Raw genomic sequence first — 20,653 nt, 5'->3', positions numbered from 1 at the left:
TGCTTGTATAATACAGTGTTGTACAGTTGACCGCTTCATAGTAGGAGTGAGGATTGAAAGAAGCAGGGTATTTTTGCTCTGCATTTGTATTTTAGTCAAGTTTTCATATAATAACTAAAATGCAAATCTATACCCAAACTCAAAGTAGTTTACATTACATTCTGCCCTGGTTTGATGAGCATCTACTTCATTGCAGTTTTTATATCATTTTTACCACTGTCCTTATGTCTTGTAGAGAAGTAGCAGCAACTCATTAAACAAGTGAGAAAATAAGAAACAGTGACCTAAACGAGTTTGCTTAGTCATCAGTTGATGTATTGGAAACACAGGAAAAAAAGTTTTTTATTTTGTGTTAACTCTTAACAAATTTCTTACACGTGTACACCAAGTCATTTGCCCCTCATCTCTATAAAGCTGCTCGAAGATTTTTATATGTTAAACAAAGGACCACTTCTCACATGAGTCTCTCAAGAAAAAGAAAAAAGTATATTATGCAAAGAGAATCTGATATGATTCTGGAATACTGAGTTGTGTTAGAAATCATTGCATCATAATTAGATTATCTTTAGTCAGTTGATGAAATGATGGAGCAACCATTCTTTGAAAGGATGCCAACAATTAAGAAATTTCAAATATTTTAAACAATGTTGGGTACCGTCGTGAAGGTGAAGAAAAGCTAAATACTTCAATGGGTTCTAAGTATATCTTCCATTTAGAGCTGCTTTTCCTTTCTGTAGGGCCTTCAGTCATCAGAGGTAAAAATAAATATCTACCCGTATGTGTATATATATTTTTAAAGATGTTAAAAAATTTTGATTCCTATATTGATATTCCGATTAATAATCTTGTGTTTTCCAGTTTCCTACTAACCATTGTTCACAATTAGACGCAGTTTGAAGAATAATCAAAGTACAAGCAAAATATTATTCTAATAAGTCAGCTTTAAGTTTTTAAAGGGAGAACATTTTTTAATTGAGACGTTTTCTTCCTTGTCTTGAAAAATCTAACACTGTAAACAATCCACTGTGATTGTGACATAGTCTCATGGTTAAAAGAAATGTTTTTAATTAAATGCTAAATTGTTCTAAATACACAGCATGTCCCTGGCTGCTTATTGTGTCATCTGTTGCAGAAGAATAGGAACCTCAACTTCTCCGCCAAAAAGCAGCAATTACTGGAAAGATATCAGTGAGTACAACTTAATATTTTCTTATAGAAACAGTGGCCTGTTTCCAGGGCGGTGACCCGCGGACTGTAACGCATGGTAAATCTCAGATTCATGTACGTCTTTTCTGTGCTAATGGTCCACCCCAGATGCGTGCGCCCAGAGCTATGCCTACTCCTTTCTCTTGGGAGTCTTTTCCCTGCCCGATGTTCCCTGTCAGGTTCATGCTCATCCTGCTGAACTCGCCTTAAGTATTCCTGCCTTCTTATTAAGCTCCTGCAGGAAACAGTGCCAGGCACATCTCTCAGGCTCTGGGAATTCAGTGGCGAGCAAGGAAGATGACGGGCTTGATTTACAGGAGCTTAGGATCTAGCACTAAGCTATTTTTATTTGCAAATCTTTATTTACCTTATTTATTACTATTTGTGAAATGAGAAGATTGGCCTGGATCAACCTTCATTCATTTGACAAATATTTATTTATTATTGACTCTGTGCTGGGTGCTATCCTAGCCTCGGCCGTGAGGATACAGTAGAGGTATGCCAGCCTCAGAGGTCCTGCGGGTTCAGTAACAGACCACTGCAGTAATGCAAATATTGCAGTAAAGTGGGCCGTGAATTTTTTTTTTGTTCCTAGCACATATAAAAGTTATGTTTACACTATATTGTAGTCTATTGAGTGTGCTGTATTACTATGTTAGCGTCTATGTACATACCTTAATTAAAAAATATTATTGCTAAAGGATGCTAACCATTATCTGAGCCTTCAGCGAGTTGGAATCTTTTTGCTGGTGGAGGTTCTTACCTTTGATATATAAAAACAAAGTGAAGTACAATAAAGTGAGGTACACCTACGTTGAAGAACACAAAGTCTCTGTTCCCTGGAGCTTTTTTGTGATCTTTACAATAGATGTTTTGAGGATAGATCCTTTTCATCTAGAAAATTCTGTGATTCTGTATTTTAACTATAAAAAGGGGAGTAGGAACAGAGAATGGAGCTTTTTTCCCTCTCATTTCTGACAGCACAAACTTGAGTAGTGAATTTAGGGTAGGAGGAAAGGCTGTGAGACTGTTCAGTTCCCGGGGTCCAGGGGACACGAAGCATCCTGGTTAGAGGTAACAGCGGTAGCAGCAGAGAAGGCAGCTCCATGGCTCGCAGGGCGGGGTGGGGGGGACATCCGGGAAGCCATCTCAGGGTGAAAACACCCCAGAGGAGTCGCACGGTCAGGAAGCGCTGTGTCACAACTTCTGATCCCGTCCCTGCAGATCTGGAACTGTCCTCTTCCCTGTTCTGGAGCCACTAGGTCATGGAGTTTGGGAGGGATGTTCATCTCCCTTGCTGGATGCGTAGGGAGGTCGGCTGGGGAGAGTCCTCCATTGCTGTAGGGAGGGGAGACGTGTTCTTGAGCTCAGGGCTACCTCTCTGCTGCCACCAAATTACAGGTTACATAGATTGTGAGCTGGCCGCAGCATCAAAGCATCATGGGTAATCTGTGAAGTTAAGGTTATGCTCCACACGTGTAACAGAAACTTGAGTATCATGGCTTAAACGAGGTTTTCATTTTTTCTATGTAACAGGAAGTGAAGATAGAGACGAGGCAGGAATGGCAGTTTAGCAATCCTCTTGTCTTCCTGCTCCGTTATCTTTATTGTCCTCATGGTCACAAGACAGTTGCTGAATGCCTGGACATCGAGAAGGCAGAAAGGCCGAATCCATCTCCTGAGGCGTTGTCGTTTTATTTGCGGGTCCCTCCCTGTAGACGTCCGTCCGTATGTGCCTGGCTACAGCCGTGTTGTACAGCCAGCCCTGGTGGCCAAGGGCCGTGAGAACTCGATGGGAATCGGGCTGTGTCAGTCAGGATCAAGGGGCTTAGGTGTATCGATAGGCAACTAGCTGTGTCTGCCACTGGGAGTTGTTTTGTTCTGTTTTCTTTTTTTTTTCGAAGTCGAATTTTTATTACCTCGATGTACAGAAAACTTGACCGTGTACACCCGGCTCCGGTTGGTAGCCAGTTCTTTAGCCTTGGGCTTTTCCAGCTCGACAGTGCAAGCCAAGTGGGGGCCCGGGACGCTGCGTCCCCGGCGACAGCAGATCTCGTGGTACCACCAGCTTAGCCTGCGCTCCCTGTCTCCCAGGTTAACCCCTGCGAAGGCAGCGGTGGTGCAGGTCTTCCCATGGACCAGGCGCCCCAGCCCGGCCTTCCCCGGATGCTGCAGTGGGGAGCCCCTGCCTCACAGGCGGGGAGAGGCGATGGGATCCACATCATGTGCAGTCGCTACCAGCCAAGCCTTCTTGTTCACCACCTAAGTGGGGGCACTATTAATTCCTGCTCGAAGGACAGGTGGCCTCCTGGCGCGGGCATCCCTTTTGCCTGCAGGTGTTTCCTCAGCCCGAGCCAACAACCTCTGCTTCCCTTGTGTTGTGTCTGGTCTACGCCCGTGTCTGGTCTGTGCCCGTGTCTGGTCTGTGCCCGTGTGCCAGCTTGAGCACTTGAGTCTGGCAGCCCGCAGCCTGGGCGAACCGCTTCCTCGCAGGAGTCACTTTCAGGTGCCTATGGAGAACAGCCCTTTGCTGCTGTAGCGCCGTGTAGCATGGCCATTTGACAAAGCAGGTGAGGTCCCTTTTGGGCCAGATGTCCTGTCCAATGCCAGAATTCTTGGGTCTTTTCTCAGGCAATGGATTCGCCACCTTCCTGGCCCCCTGCTTCCATAGCAGCAGGGGCGCGGGCCACCTTCCTTCCGCCGGCCTTCTTTCGGCATCTGAGGTGGCGGAAGGAGAGAGCTCTAGTGCTTGTTTTTTAACAGCAAAAAGTTTTTTCCAAGTTCTGAACAAAAAAATTACAAATAAACTTGTAGCACATAACTTGCATTTAAAACAGGGCTATCTCCACGTGGTACTTAACCACCAGCTATGACATCATCACTCTGGGAAGGGACTGTGTCTCCACCTGACAAACAGCCCCTCAACATTGTAGTCTTAGTAGGGGTGGGAAGAATTATCCCCTCTCCTTCACTGAATTGGTCGTGAATTAAAGGGGTCAGAAGGGAGGTCAATTCCCTGGGTGTCGTGTTCAGTGGAAGCGCTGGAAGCCTGGCCATGCTGGCCCGGAAGCAGAGCGAGGGTCTCGCTGATTCGCTGGGGGCTGGCAGAGCAGCTGGTGGAGGAAGGGGCGGAGGAGTGCGAGATGAGAACGAAAGTGACATCGGTTATGTGTTTATATGTAGCGCTTATTAGTTCATTCGTTTCTATCTGCGCATCAGAAGCCATGTGTGGATAGCAACTGATTTTATTGATGGGAAGACATCAATAACTTTTTATCCAATTATGTATGATAGAGATAGAGACATAACAGTGTTGCCTCTTTCCCGTTACATTTTTAAAATGAAATTCATCACATTGACTTTTTTTTTCTTTTTTGAAGGAAATATAATAAAGGTAACTGGATCGCTTATTTTAGGGTAAGTGTCAACTGCAAATACTAATTGGCACCCTCATGCAACTATTTGAAATCTCAGTGGAAGTGATTTACAGGTAGTGAAAAGGGTATAGGTTTCGGAATTAGGTGGACGCGTCACTGGTTAATCACTGGTTCTACCACTTCGGTCAGTCCAGTTACTTCACCTTCTGAATATTGTTTTCTCTTGGGTCCAAGTGTATAATGGGGATTCCGCCCACCTGGCACTGTCGCTTCAAGGAAACCAGTTGACAGGTACAGCAGGGAACTCACTAATTAGCTTTCACGTGCTTAAAATCACATTAGGTTCTAAAGCGGGTGAAGAAGGTAAAGATTGACTATAGTCTAAATTAGTTTTGAAAAATTTTTAAGTCATTATAAAGCTCTCATGAAAGGAAATTGAGGCCACCTGAGACAACCAGTAGACTGACACCTCCCACCTCACGCTATTTTAGAGGTGTGTGTTTAATGAATGAAGCAACTCTCAAAGCTTATTTTTCGTTATTTTTTCTTTCTCCTTTTTTAGATGAGGATATACATGTTAAATGTATGTCTAATACTGCTCTAGTGTTTTTGTTAAAAATACTTTTTTTCACTAGTATAAATATAAAATCAACTCAGATGCTAAAATGATAAAAGAGGTATATTTGGCATTTTATCCAAATATGAAATTTCTCCATGGTATTGTAAGGGGAGGCAAAATGTATTTAGATGATTTTTCCCTTTGACTTATTCTGGGCAAAAGATACATGAGTACTCTTTTGTAACATAATTTCTTTGTTTATATCACATTCAGAAATAGAGTAGAAATTAATCACACAATTTCTAGTAAAGAATTTTCTCCTTCATGGAAAGCATGGTAAAAATACTAAATACATTTGCTTTTTTTTTTTAGGCTGTTTAGGTAGATTCCCAAGAGAGAAGAGGATTCTTTTTTTTAAAAGCATTTTATTTTATTATTAATTTCAACTATTATATATAATACATTGGTTAGACATTTACGTAGTTTATGAAGCGACGCCCCTGATTGCTCATCGCCCCCCCGGCCCTCCACCCAGCCGTTACATCACTGCTGACTGCGTCCCCTGTGCCGCGCCCCCCAACCCCGTGACCCTCTCTCAGCTACTGATTTGCACTTCTCTAACCCTTCACCCCTTTCTCCCAGCCCCTAACCTCTCTCCCCTCTGGCTGTCACCAGATTGTCCTCTGAATTTGCGAATCTGTTTTCTATTTGTTCTTTTTGTTCCTTAGATTCCACATGTAAGTGAAATCATATGGTTTTTACCTTTCTCTGACTTATTTTGCCCAGCATAGTAACCTCTAGGTCCACCCATGTCATTGCAAATGGTAGGATTTCTTTTTTTTTTTTTTTTTTAAGGCTGAGTAATATTCTATTGTATCTACAAATCATGACTTTTTTATCCAGGCGTCTGTTGATGGGCATCTAGGTTGGAGAGAAGAGGATTCTCTTGAGTCTTCTCTCTGTTCCTCTGGTGAAAGCCATATCTGGGCTTTTTGTCTTATGTGGTTTTGCTTTGGGGTGGGAAGCCCCGGGGTAGGCTTAGTATAACTAATGTTCATAAGCTCTAAATCCAGACAGTGCAGCCTTGGTGTGTGGATATAGGGAGTATGCAGGGCAATGTGATGAAAGGAAAAGAATCCTTCATTTGGGGGGACACAGCGAACAACATTGTATGTCACATTTAAAAATTGTCATTAGGTATAACTCTTAGAAGAGGAGGAACTTTTATGTTGGTGATGGGAGTGCAAATTGGCTAATCTTTTTGAAAAAACAATTTGGCATTATGTTGTAAAGTTGAACAATATATATGCTGTCAGGAAGTCTGTAATTCTCCTAGATATGTCCTCTAGAGGAACACACACACCTGTGTGTACAGTGTAGCTGTACGAGATGTGTAACAGGGTCGCCTGTAATAGACTGAAACTAGCAATTGCCTAAATGCCCGCCTGTGGTAGAATGGAGAAGTAAGTCGACGTGCATCCGTTCAGTGGATGAATGACGTGCTGTATGAAAACACAAACGCACGGACTCTGGCTTCGTGCACAGCGCTGGTGGCTCTCACAAACGCGTCTGAACTGAAGAATGCGTCTGGAGTGAGTCCATTCCTGCGAAGTTCACAGGCACACAAACTAAGCTCTTGTTTAAGGATGTGTAGGTGCTAGACTCTAAAGAAAAGCAGGGGTGTTACTATGATAAAAGTCAGAATAATAATTAGCTGTAGCAATGAGGTAACGGGTCAGGACTGGGGCGGGAGCCGGGGGAATGTACCATGGGGCTCTGGGGTACTATGAAAAGTTCTGGTTTTTGCCTGAGTAAATGTAGCTGTTGCTTTTTATTTTTACTTGTTAAACTGAAATGTGTGTTTGCCTTTGTACATATATTTTGCACGTATATACAAATGTAATATATGGCATACGCACATTACTGTATACGTGTTTCCCAATGAAGAACGAAACGTTCACTATGAAAAGATTATGAGTGACTCGTGTTACATTTTTATCATATATTTATGGTGAATTTTTTATTTCTTTTTAAGAGGTTCATTATTTCTTACCTATGAGGCTCTGGCCCTGAAGAAGTCTTTGACACTAGACACTCAAGTGGTAGAGAGAGAAAAAATGAAGTCATACATTTACGTGAACACAGTTCCTATAGATAAAAGAGAAAATCATGGTAAGTTTATAGCGAAGTATTTCCATCTTTGTGAAAAAATGGAAGCTAGTTATTGAATTTTAGAAATGAATATTTAAAACAGTGTTAATAAGATAGATTCAGCTGACTCTAAGATAATCACCAAACTGTGTGAGAACCAAGCCCCTAATGAATAAACTGAAGCCAAAATTTCAGACTTCCATGTCTAACCCGAGTTCGCAGCTCTCCTGTAATTAAGTGAAGGCCAGGCAGCTGTTCTCGTCCAAACTCAGAGTCCACACCTGGCATTCAGTTTGGCCAGCATAAAAACATGATTTTGTCACTTAGCTCAGAGATATTTCTGATTTCAGGGATTAATTCATGCACACTAAGCTCATGATATGGATTCATAAATATGAAACCAACTTATTTACAGAGGGGAAAAAAAATCTGTCTTAGAGGCTGGAAAACCTGTTTTCACCAGTCAGAATATTCTTTGTTGTTAGTCGCATGGAAACCTAAATAGGAATCAGACAATTGCTTGGTGATCATGAAATTTTAGCGCAGAGGCGTATCTTTTCACTAAGATAGGGGCAGCCTGGTGAGTCACCGCACAGAGCTGCATGTTACACCCCTGCCGGTTAGCACGTTCTGAGCCCTGAGCGGGGCAGGTTCTGCTGCTCCCTGCCTACGAGCTGTAGGTCTCATCACTCTCCTGCTGTGTTTATTATTATTTCACCTTGCTATCTTTCAACATGCTTTAATGGTGTTACAATTTCAGTTACACAGGTAATTTTTATAGCTTACGATTTAACTAGTAAATATAGGGACTGTTTTTAAGGGACATTTTCCTGAATGTAGTTAATCCTATGTTGTGTATAAGGATTTTTGTTAGCTTTGGTTAGTGTTTTTGTTCTATTTTTTACTTTTTCCCTGACTTGGAGAGCAATTGTATTTTGGGATCTAGAGCTCTGTGTTCCCATGTGGTTTTATTTGCTTTGATAGTGACAATAACAGAAAGATGCTATTTTATATTTTCTTTTTGAGATTTCTTTTTGAAGAATTGGGGCTTAGCATGAAGAGTACATACCTCATTTTATTTAAATTGTAATCACTTTAGGAATCCTCTATCAGGCAAGAAAAGAGCTTCACAAAGCAGTAAGGAAAGTATTGGCAACGTCAGCCAAGATACTACAGGGTCCGTTTGCCGGTAAGTATCCAACATTTAACTGAGAATCCTTATCAGTAAACAAAGTCACTTGATGATCTACCTGAGATATTTTTCATTAACATTCTCTTGCTGTATTTAATTTTAAGGGCTTAATGCCTGGGGCAGTTTTCTTCTTTCATGGTTGGTTGGTAGCTATTCGTAAATAAATATTGAGATGAAATATGGCCACTTCAAAATTTAAAATTTGTTAGAGGACTTTTTTAAAAAATAATTTATTACTAGTATTAATATTTTCTCATAATGAGAATATTGCATGAAACATGTAGATCTCACAGACAGGAGACTCTATAATATGGAGCAAGCCAGAGAAGAGCTTACCAGACCTCTAAAGTTGGCATAAAAAAGAAAGCGTGGGAATGCTTTCTAGAATTAGGAGAGAGCAAACAGACTTAGTTAAATCCGGTTTTCAAAAACAAAGATATTTTGGAGACTATTGGAGAAATTCGAATATGGAGTTAGATTGGATTTTAGATGATTTTGGAAGGTTTTTGTTAGTGTTCTTGGGTGTTATGATGGCATTGTGATTGCATAGGTGAACACAGGCTTATTCTTAGGAGATGCAAGATGAACTATAAAGGTAAAAGTCATTTCTGCAATTTCCTTTCATACAGTTTAGAAAAAAATACAGACATAGGCATATAGATTGAGCAAATATCTAAAATCAAGCTGTGGTAGGGGAATAAAAACCCACATAGTAAAAACAAGATGGTATATAAAACAAAAGCACATAGATACTACACAGCTGAGACTAAACTGTCACTTATTAGCAATACCTGGAAATAGACTGAACTCTCCTGTAATAGGTTTTCAAGCACTTCTAAATTGCCACACTAAATAAGCGTGAGGGGTGTCCAGCGGCCACGCTGCCTCTCTTTCCTCTGCAGACACATTCAGCACAGTCGACCTGGAGGAGCACGAGTGTGCGGTGTGGCTGCTGCTGCGGAAGAGCCGGTCGGACGACAGTGCGGCCCGGGCGCAGGCCGTGCGGGAGATGCTGGCGGCCCGGCACTGGCACGGTGAGCCGCCGGCCCGGCGCGCGCCGCCTCTGACGTGAGAGAAGGGAAGGGGCATTAAAGGAGGAAAATCGTTCAGGCAGGCTTTCAGTGTGTTAAAAGTACTTCCAGAAATTAGAAAAAGAAACCCCGTGAAAGCCAGCTGGCCTGGTGGCCAGACGAGCGTGGTAAGAGCAGCCTCGGGCTGCGGCAGGTACGTCCGTGCGGCTTTGTACTGGAGCAGAGTTTCGCTCGGTTAGAGACGCTCAGAAGGAACGCTGGTTTCTGTCATGGCCTAATGTTGTGTTTGCATTTTCTTTTGGTTCCTATTTAGTGAAATATATTTTAATTGCTTGCTGCATCTTACAATTATGTTTGCTTTCACTTGACAATCCGACTTGGGTCTAAATTAGTAGACAGATGTATCTGATTTGTGTGCATATATCACTTTTAAGGGATATTTAAAATATTTAATTGTATCTAAAACTCAAGTTTTGCAGTAAAAATACATGATCAAGAGCTCAGATCTGCTTTTAGTACAGAGACTAACGTACACTTTGTTAGTAGAGTCATAAAATTGGGTAAAAAACTAGAATAATATTCTCAAAGAAAAGTCTCAGAATATGATCTCTGCCTCCATACAAGTTAGTTGATTGATTGGTGGTCATAATTATAATAACAGCATAAATATAAAATTTTTTAATGTTAGAATAACAATCTTTTTCAAAATCTGCCTCCCAGGACTCCATTTCAGACTTACTGTGTCAGGAAAATAAGGGTTGGAGCCCAGGAGTGTTATATTCTGAAAAGTTCCCCACTTGATCTTGAAGAACTTGCCCAGGTTATGAGTTGCCATCATTAAAAAGGATGTCAGTGATTGGAGTTTTGATTTGATACCTGTCTTAGTCTCCTTGAGCCACTATAACACAATAGCACAGGCTAGGTGGGCTATGAACAGAAATTTATTTCTCACAGTTCTGGAGGCTGGAAATGCAAGATCATGGTGCCAGCAGATTTGGTATCTGTCGACTTGCTTGCTGTTTCATAGCTGGCCATCTTTTCTTTGCGTCCTTATGTGGCAGAAGGGACACTGGGCCTCTCTGAGGTCTCTTTTATAAGGGCTCTAATCCCATTCACGAGGTGACTGCCATCGTGACCTAATCACCTCCCAAAGGCCCTTCCTGCAGATCCCATGACATTGGGGATTAGGTTAGATCATATGGATTTGTGCTCTACAGCAATACGTAAAGAGCGCAGTGGTCCAGTCATGGAGGCGAAAACAAAGTCCCGCTCTCTGGACCCACAGACGATTCGTGGACATCACGGAATGCCGGAGCAGCTTACTGTCGCCAGGGGAGAGGCCTGCATGCAGCCTCAGGCGTCTGGAGTTGTGATCACAATAGCTTTTGAACACCAGGGTTATTTTACAAAAGGAGGAGTTAAATTGGTTCTGACCTATCCGTTTCCACATTTGAGTTTCATCTTTTCAAAAATATTAGCTAGCCCCCGATGTACCCAGATAAATGTTGAGGAGAATCGTGAGATCAGTTATGGAAGTGTTGGATATTTAGCTTACTGATGTTGTAGTTGTGAAAAAAATACTTGAGAAATCTTGAATTGCAGACTCGTAATTTAAAAGTTAGAGTGCTTTCGAGTAGCGTGTTCATTTAATCCTTGAAACAATTTCCGAGCTCACTTGGGTGCTGACAATATACTTTGACAATAGATTACCAGTACAGGACGATTGCCCAAGCCTGTGATCTGAGAACTGTTATTGGTTTGGCGCGAAGCAAAGAGAGTGATCTTCGCTTTTTCCTCCGACCACCTCCTTTGCCATCTTTAAAAGAAGTAAGTAAATCAAATAATCCAGTGAGTGAAAAAATTTAACAGACAATCTTCACTTTGGGCATAAAATAGATATTCAAAAAGTAGTTTGTTGGCTACCTGTCACAAGCAGGTAAACGTCATATACCTGAAATTGTATTTTTCATACAAAGGTTTCTTGATTCCTTAGGAGATGCTGAGTCTCCTATGTTATTTTCCCCTTTTGGGGACCGAGAGTCTTGTATACCAGAGGGTGACTTCATAGCCTCCATGAACTGTTCCCTTGTTCCCAGGTTGCCGTTAGATCAGTTTTCCTCAACTTCAGCACTATTGACACTTGGGGCCAAGTAACTCCTTGTTGTTGGAAGCTGTCCTGCGCATTGTAGGACGTTTAACAGTATCCCAGCCTCTGCTCCCTAGATGCCAGTAGCAGCCCCAAGTCGTGACAACCAAAAACATCTCCAGATATCGCTAAATGTTTCCTGGGGTGCAAAACAGCAGCTGGAGAACCACGGCATGCAGTTATTAGTAGATAGATACACACAGATAGCAGTCGTTAGCCACTAACATCGATGTTTGAGCAGGTTTCTTGAGTACCTTTCCTAGGAAAATCTGAAAAGTTGCTATCAGTTTTTGAAAAATAGAAAACAGATATGCTAGAGGTAAGATACTTGGGAAAATCAGTAGCAAGTTCTGGATTTTAAAAGCCGACTTTAGTTAGAATATAATAACTGACTTTTAAGTCAATATGTGAAGTAGCCAATCAGGTGAAAATCTTGAGCTATACTTTGCAATAGGTCTTTCAATTTGAAAGGTAGAAGACATGAAATTATAGAATTGAAAACTAAATGATCCTCTGTCTGCCTGGGGGTGGCGGTGACTTGAAGACTAAAAACACTAACTTATCTGGGTTTTTCGTTGTTGCTTTTGGGGCTTTGATTCTTTGCGTGCTTTTGGTTGTTGTGCTCAGTTGTCGAGCTTAATCAAGAAGGATTTCTTTCTTTTTATTTCAGGATTCTACCATTGAGGAAGAGCTAAGACACCTGCTGGCTTCTTTACCTCAAACGGAGTTGGATGAGTGTATCCGGTATTTTACATCTTTGGCTCTGAGCGAAAGCAGTCAGAGTCTAGCAGCTCAGAAGGTGAGCTCCCCTGTTCATTCAGTGATATGTTGGGGTGTCCACTCCTTCGCGATGCTGTGCCAGGGGCCAGCATTTAGAACCTTGGACTAGTTGGTCATTCATCCAAGAACCAAGCAAACATACTGACTTCTGGTGGTGTGCCCTGCACTGGACTAGGCGTTTAGGATAAATGCGAGACAGGTAAATAAAATCACAGAGCGCGTAAGAGAGGTACAGGTTACTCTGAGGTTTAAGACTTCCCAGGAGGTAACTCTGAGGTTACATCCTGAAGAATGACAGATGGTAATCTACAGGGTTTTAAATATCACCTGTACACTGCTGATGCCTAAATTGACACCTCTAGTCCTGCATTCTGACCTAAGCTCTAGATTGGAATAGTTAACCTCCTATGAGGCATCTCTACTTGGATGTATAACAGGCATCCCCAGCTTAGCATGTGAGCCTGCCCTCCCCCACTCAGCTCTTCCTTTTTTAGTCTTTTTCACTCAGTAAATGGCCTAGCATCCACCTATTTGCTTATGCAAAAGATAGGAGTTCTCGATTCTTCCATGTCCAGCTAATCAGCAGATCGTATAAGCTGTCTTCAAAAATGAATTCGTTTGTCTCACCATCTTCACTGAAGCCACATGGTCCTGGCCACCGTCGTTTTCCATAGTGTCCTGTTCTTTCATCTTGGCTTCCATTTTTCCACTTAGAAAATAATTTAAAAGTCTCTTTCAGAGTCTCGTATTATTTCAGTTCGTTGGGGTGATACCGACTCTCCTTGATGTTAGACTGTGGCTTAACACGGCTCGTGCATTTTTACCCTATAGAGCAATTTGTGTGTACGCTTCTTTTGGATACCGCTGGAGTTCACTGCTATAGGACTAGATTTTTGTATTAATTCCTTAGTTTGGAATTTCTGTCACATAGGGAGTGTAAATTCAGATACATCAATAAATAGCATAGTCTTAGGGTTGTGATTTCTCACCCAAAGCCTAAGCAGAAATAGACTTTTTTGCTGCCCTCATGGACTGGTGGGCAGAGTTTTTCCAAACCCCCTTATAGAAAGGAGGCAACCTTTCCAGGGCTGTGCCTTTATACGGGGACCTCACGTCTCACTCCCACAGAGTGTGAGACCCAAATCACATCTCCTGCGCTGAGCAGATGTTGAAATCCCATTCCAGGGGGCCTGCGGCCTTTCACAGCATCCGCTGTGTGCGTAACCACTTCTGCCGGATGTTCTCTTTTTCATTCTAACACCCAAGGGGTTCCCTTTACTTCTTCTTTGTATTTTCTTTAGAGCGTGGCTGTGTTTTAAAATAGCTTTCACTATATTTTACCAAGCGTGTTCCTCGTGGGAGGGTTCTGCAGACGCCAGGTTCACCATCTTGCTGGATGCAGAAAGCTTCCTGGTCACGTCTCCATCACCGCTCTAAGCTGTAGGCACCACGTCAAGCTCTAACTCTCTCCAGTTCCCTGTCCTCGCAGTAGCCAGAGTGATCCCCTTTAAAAACATGAATTAGATCGGTGATGCTCCTGCTTCAAGCCCTTCAGCTGGCTTCCCATTACCTATTAAATCTGAGCCCTTTACTTTTTGCGATCAAGGCGTGGACTGGCCTTTGTTTACCAGCGTGGCCGCTGTTAGGGTTGGTGATGAGATTGACAGGAAGACTCCAGGAGGCACAGTTGTGGGCTGTAAAGTTTGTTTAGTGGCAAAGGGTGTGAAAACTAACGGAGACTATGCCGTAAGTTAGCAGGGCACAGCGTGCTCTGACTGCCGGGCAGCGTCACTAGGGCCCTGAGTGTTCCCTGGGGACGCTCCCGGCCTTCGGAGTCAGGCCGCCCGCAGACCCCGAAAGTCCTTCCGGTGGAGATGGGTATGTCCTCCCCTCCTGCATCCTCTGCATCCACTGTTTTAGCCATGGCCCATTTCACTGGATGTAAATAACTGGCATAAAACAGCCCGATGCATAGCAGGGGGCAGCTTCTGAGTGAATCACAGCACAGTGTTCTGGGCATGACATTCTAAACGGACTCCAACTCCAGCCCACTGGAGGGCTATTACTGAATTCTAATGCTCTCTTGGTATCATTTCAGCAAATTTTTTATCTTTATAAAATGTCCCGTATCTATTTCTTAGAGAAATCAAAACAAGCTAGAGTCATTATTACTATAATAACTCTATAATCTGCTTACTTAGGGGAAAGTATCAGTAAAACAAATCATAATATTCTGTATTCTTTCACCAATTGAATGATTTGTCATTTTCTCATTTCCCTTTTTTATGAGAGATTAGGGACAAATCAGTAGCTGTGACTTTTGTAGTATACTTTATATAATTTCCACTTTGGGCCATGTCTCGGAATTGTTCCATTGATTACATTGTTTTCTTCTTGAAGCTCAGAATGCCACTGCCTGGCCACCAGGGCCCTTTCTGGAAGCTAACCTCATTATCTTTCTAAATTCTGTCCCCAGGGTGGCTGTGAAAGCACCTCTGTTTTCTTATTTGACAGTAAGGTGTCCCTGGTTCTTAATTCTCTCTGCCCTACAACATGAATTGGCTGCTCCTCCAGGGAGATCTGGTTCTTCTTAGCAGAGAGGAGAATGGTACCTGGGTCCAAGACCCAGGCCCTGGGAGTGCTTGTGTAGGCCAAGCAGGTGAGCCCTGGGACTCTGACCTGCCTAACAACAGAGCAGAATGATCACCTTTTACTTAAAAGGCCTTCAATTCATGATGGTATTTCCAATTCAGCTAGTTTTAAAAAAATAACTGCTTTATTGAGATACAATTTACATTTCATAAAATTCACCCTTTAAACACGTATACTCTGTCGGGTTTTGGTGTACTCACAGAGTCATGCCGCCATCATTGCTGTCTGTGCCAGGACGTCGATGTCATTCCAGGAGGACACCCGAACCGTTATCAGTCGCTGTCCATCCTCCACCCCATCCCTCAGCCCTGGCAACCTCTAATCCACTCCCTGTCTTTATGGATGTGCCTCTTCCGGACATCTTCCAAAATGTTACCTTTTGTGTCAGACTTCTTGCATTTATTTAGTGCAACGTTTTCAAGGCTCATTGGTGTCGTATCATGCATGAGCCCTCCATTTCTCCTTGTGGCCAGTACCGTTCCACTGTATGGATGGACCGCATTTTGTCCGTTCATCAGTTGACGGATATTTTGGTGGTTTACACTGTTTGGCTGTTAGGAATAATGCTGCTGTGAACATTCATGTACAGGTTTTTGTGCGGACACATGTTTCTAATTCTTTTTGGCACATGCCGAGGAGTGGAATCGCTGTGTCACATAGCGACTCTGTGCTTCACCTTCTGAGGAACTTCCAAAACGTTTTCCACAGCAGCCGCACCATTTTTGGTCCCCCTAGCAATGTATGAGGATTTCAATTTCTCTGCATACTTGCCAACATTATTGTCCGTATTTTTTATTATAGCCATCACATTGTGCGGGAGGTGGTATCTTAATTTTGGTTTTGATTTGCATTTCCCTAATGATTAATGATGTTGAGCATTTTTTGTGTGCCTATTGGTCATTCCCATATCTTCTTTGGAGAAATATTTAAATCTCTTATCCATTTTTTTAATTGGGTCACTTGTCTCTTTATTATTGACTTATAAGAATTCTTTACATATTTTGGATTTAAATCCCTTATCAGCTATATTTTTTACACATATTTCTCCCATTCTGTAGATTTTTTTGCTTTCTCGATAGTTCATACATTAATTTTGATGAAGTTCAGTTTCTGCATTTTTTTCTTTTCTTGCTTGTGCTGCCCGTGCTGTATCCAAGAGACCACGGGCCTCTTACTCTGAGTAATTCTTGACCCGATCTGTGCTCTTTCCTCTCCGGTGGTGGGCTCCCCTTTCGTCTGGGAGCCGGGGAACACAGCCTCGGTTTCAGGAAGTCTCGTCTAAGTTCCGACCGTTCAGCGTGGCCAGAACCAGGCTTTTACCGATAGGGCCGTGGGGACGGTCGAGGCGCGGGCAGGGTGCCCCAGGGCTCTGCACTGCGGGCTGCTTCCACCTCCCACCGTGGCACTGAGCGCTCTCCTTATTGCCAGAGCGCCTGGTACCTGGCCTGGTGTTCGTTTTCAGCATCGGAGAGTTTCTTCCGCTCGTTACTGTTCCGCTAACGGGCTCTCGCCTTCCGTACTGTTCTGTCACCCGCTATGGTGCTGCCTTACCCTTTGGCTAAGTAAAGAGGGAGAGCGTGGTGTGATACCCTGTGCCACTTCTCGGTCCCCTCAGAGGTCGTGGCCTCAGTCAGCAGCATAAAGCGTTTCCGTTTACAACTGGCTGTGCGTGGTTTTGAACATTTACCACCTTAGAGAGGATGTGGGTGCCCTGCCGTCCTCCCAGCCCTCTTTCCCCACCCATCTCAGTGAGCTCATTTCAAACGAGATTTCCCCTAACTAAAGTGATGTCTGAAAAAGTAATTCACATGGCCTTTTATTTGCATTGTCTTGACCGTGTTCTAAGGTAGTATATTTAGAAATCATAGATCACACTGGAAATGATCAAACAGATACTTAATCAAAATATTTCCATTCTATGTGGGCAGATCACATGCATATATAGATTGATTCTTTAAGTAAAAACTTTGAAAGCAATCGTTTTTGGTACTTGTTTAAAAAACGACTGCTTTGTGTTTAATGACGTACCTTTTATTTTTTACTTGGAAGGTGCTGCTTTCGCCTTGACTTGTGTCCCGGTCCTCTGAACACTTTGTAAACAAGAAAATGGTCCCATCTTGTCAGATCAGTAAGCGGCTCCATTCGCTTATTCATATCTGACCTGTCCCCACTCCGGTTTAGTCAGGCTTCTTGGATTTATTTACACGCCAGAAAGTTGGGGGCGAAGGGACAGGAGGGGCGTGCATTTGGTTTGTAGTGGGCCGCATGACCCGTCGGTGGCACGTGCCTCGTGAGTCCCCAGGCCCCCTTCAGGTGGCGGAACCCCCGGCCCGTCGCCCGGCCCACGCTCGGCAGGTGGCCCGCACGGCCCCCTGTGGTTTCAGAGCCGGGCTGCTTCTCCTTCGCGCGCCACAGACGCCTTGCTGGCTCGCTGTAGAGTCTGTGGACTCGTTTCTAGACTACGAAGGAAACCAATTCTGTTGAAATAACCAAAGTAAAAAAACAACTTTTTATAACTAACATATGTACTTCTTATTAATGCATTTAAATAACAAGAAAATACATTTAAAGCAGGAAAGTTTATTTTTTAAATATTTTAACTTGTATTTTGAAATTTCAAACTTAAAGAATTGCGAAATTAATACATCTCACTGAGATGTACCAGTTATTAATATCTATCTCATTTGTTTTATCATCACTCACTTACCTCTGTTCTCTCCGTAGACATATTTTTTATGTCTAGTCACGTACATTTACAGTTTTCCTCCCTGAAGCATTTGAGAGTTAGATGTAGAAAGGATGCCCCGCCACCTGTAAAATGCTTAAGCACGGATTTCTCGACAAAAAGGACATTCTCTCACATAACTGCAGGACAGTTATCAAACTCAGAGAGTCAACATTAATAGAACACTGCTATCTGATGTAGACTCCATATTTGATTTCTGTCAGTTGGCCCAGTAATTCCTTTGTGGCGGTTTTGTTGTCGTTCCGTGACTCTGACCCGGTCTGGTCTAGGATTGAGCGTCTGATGGTCTAGTCTCTTCTACCTGGAAGAATGCGTCAGCCTTTGTCTTCGTGCCATTGACATTTTGGAAGAGTGCTGGGCGGTGGCCCGTGTGGAGGGCCCGCCCTCAGTGTAGGGCGTCTCCCTGTCCTCATGATTAGATTCAGGCTTAATTAGATGCATTTGCCACAGGTATACAGTATAGGCCATTGGTGTGTTTCCCCGTGGCTCACATCCAGGAGCTCATGGTGCCAGTCTGTCCCCTTATTGTTGACGTAACTTGCCAGATTTCTCTGCTTTAATGTTAATTATGTTTTATTTGCTGTGAATACAGGATCTGTGGGGAGAGGAGATATTTTGAGGCTGACTGTCCTGTTCCTCTTCAGGTGTAGTTCAATATCCTTTGAATGAATCTTGCCCGAATAGTAGTTACTGGTGGGTGGTTGCGGAGTGGTGACTTCCCCCGCCCCAGCTCTGTCGCCCCCCCTTCCCGACTAGCCGGTAATCTGCCGTGGGGAAAGCTTTCCTTCCTCCTTCCACCCTCTCCCCTGCCTTCCTGACCGCAGAACCGTGGGCTCGTGGATGATTATTTTATCCAGTAGATTGTAGTCTCTCACTGTTAATCACCTTGATACTCAGAGTGTCTCATGTGGCCATGGAGGCCCTTCATTGGCCCCTGCGTCTTGTGGAACTGTCTCCATTATTCTCTGAGCACTTCTTTATGATCTGATTTTAGAAAATACTCCAGGCTCATTTTAAATTTTCCCTGCTAAGCCCCAGAATCAGCTGATCCTTCAAGAAACCCTGGTTCCTTCTCAGGCTGAGGGTTTTAGAAACCAAGTCCTGGGGTGAACCAGCTCATTGCTACTGGCATCGCGTTAAGACCCTTTCAGGGATGGGGTCGAGGAGAACGGTGGTTTCATATGGCTCGACTCAGTGTGTAAAGTCTACTTTTTAGAAGTGCGTCAGTGTGAATGCCGTTGTTGCTTCGCTGAATAAGAACGTTAAACCAAGGACTAGGCTGTCCGTATGTGGCTCTACCATAGTTGCTACTAGGGGACACTGGACGGCAGTGTTGCGTCTGGGTCACCAGTGAGAACGTGCAGTCGGCATTCGAAGGAATGATGAGGTCACGTTACCTTCAGTTAAAAGAGATGCAGCAGGAACATACCTGTGCTTGCCGCTGCAGCCAGCGTCACACAGACTGCCACTTACTGTGCTTATTGTCATTGTTTGTAATCGAATACAGTGCAGAATTTTACCTAGGGGTTAGGGAAAGAAAGGTGTAACTTTTTCCACCCAAGTTTATATCGTACCTGCCCTGAACCCCAGGTTCAAAATTCATGCTTGAGATTGAGCGTTGTTTTTAAGCCCACTTAGTGTGCACAAACTACAGAGCGCTAAGGTTGTGGTCTTCTATGAAGACACCCCAGAGACTGGCTCTTACACGTATTGAAACAAAGGGGCCACAATTAGAAGCCGCATCCGAACTTCCCGTCCCCGCGCCCGCCCGCCCTGGCAATGAGCGGCCTTCTCTCCTTTTGTTCTTCTGTTCAGTGGGAGCGAAAGCGCTTCTCCGCTTTACTGCCACTGCTCCCACAGCGAGACCCTTGGCAGCCACCTGATGTGTGCCTGCAGATTTGCTGACAGTTCTGGTGGGAGGTTGGGGGACAGGGAGGGGGTGGTCCTGGGTCCTCCTCTCTCCCTGATGTTACCAGCAAGGTGAGTCTTTCCTGATGTCAGGATCCAGATTTTAGTTGTTTGGTTTTGTTACCATCTGGACCGTCAGTCAGTGTGTCCCCAATTTGAACCTCAGTTAGGGGACCCTGGGTACCTGGGACCTAGAGCCTAGGAAAGCAGCCAGGGATGCAGAAGTTTAGATGTACTGGACTGTGATTTCTTCTTGATCTAATGTGGCAAACTGCCCAGTCACGAGAACAGTGGGTACAGTACACTGAAATGATTTGCCATTACGAAGCTTTTGTGGTCTTGTCTTAAGGACAATCCACCTAAAATCTTGCAATTCTAGTATTATCATTTTACCCTGTAATTTCCCAAAGTCTCTCTGAAATCAGCTCAGCCCTTAGGGTCTGGGGCCCTTGCACGGAGGAGCTTCAGGCACTGGTCTGTGAGCGCAGCGATGCGCCGTGACTGAGTGAAGGCGGCTGGCAGGCAGTGAGTGTTGAGGGACGGGCGGTTTCTTTAATGCCAGAGGGGCCGGAGCCGTGCGGGGCTCTTACACAGAACAGGGGACTGCAGCGGGCTTCCTGGGTGCTGCCGGCCCCCCAGCATCCATCGTGGCGCAGTCGAGGACCCCTCCTGCTGGAATGAACTCATCTCTGTCATCTGCCAACTTCCCGCCCCCCCCCTCCTCCCCACTTCGGTTATGGGTACATCTGCTCATCAGGTGTAAGTAACAGAGGTAAAGCAGGGCGTGTCTAGAGCAGGTCGTTATTGTCAGGCGACGGGCCTCTCTGCCGGCCTTGGCTTCAGCTTGCCAGAGTCTGTTCCTTCGCCACCTCCCTGACCGTCCCAGCTGCCCAGCCCCCCCGCTC

The 20,653-nt window shown here is 43.9% G+C and overlaps 1 protein-coding gene across 3 annotated transcripts in view; it reads left to right on the top strand.

Moving 5' to 3' along the window:
- SERAC1 (serine active site containing 1) overlaps positions 1-20,653 on the top strand; it is a 52,326-nt gene that overhangs the window by 11,531 nt on the left and 20,142 nt on the right. For 2 of the 3 annotated variants that reach the window (XM_016162757.2, XM_016162759.2), the window contains 7 exons: positions 1,097-1,188; positions 4,587-4,623; positions 7,178-7,314; positions 8,393-8,482; positions 9,388-9,519; positions 11,222-11,343; positions 12,333-12,461. In XM_016162757.2, coding sequence (XP_016018243.1) covers positions 1,098-1,188; positions 4,587-4,623; positions 7,178-7,314; positions 8,393-8,482; positions 9,388-9,519; positions 11,222-11,343; positions 12,333-12,461 — 738 coding nt within the window. In that variant the 5' untranslated portion in view covers position 1,097. The remainder of the gene's footprint in view (positions 1-1,096; positions 1,189-4,586; positions 4,624-7,177; positions 7,315-8,392; positions 8,483-9,387; positions 9,520-11,221; positions 11,344-12,332; positions 12,462-20,653) is intronic. The other variant, XM_016162760.2, reaches the window with a different exon arrangement.

This window comes from Rousettus aegyptiacus, unplaced genomic scaffold (assembly GCF_014176215.1).
Source record: "Rousettus aegyptiacus isolate mRouAeg1 unplaced genomic scaffold, mRouAeg1.p scaffold_m13_p_1, whole genome shotgun sequence".
Classification (NCBI taxonomy): Eukaryota; Metazoa; Chordata; class Mammalia; order Chiroptera; family Pteropodidae; genus Rousettus; species Rousettus aegyptiacus.
The sequence above is the reverse complement of the archived record's forward strand: the minus strand, read 5'-3'. Positions and strand labels throughout refer to the sequence as shown.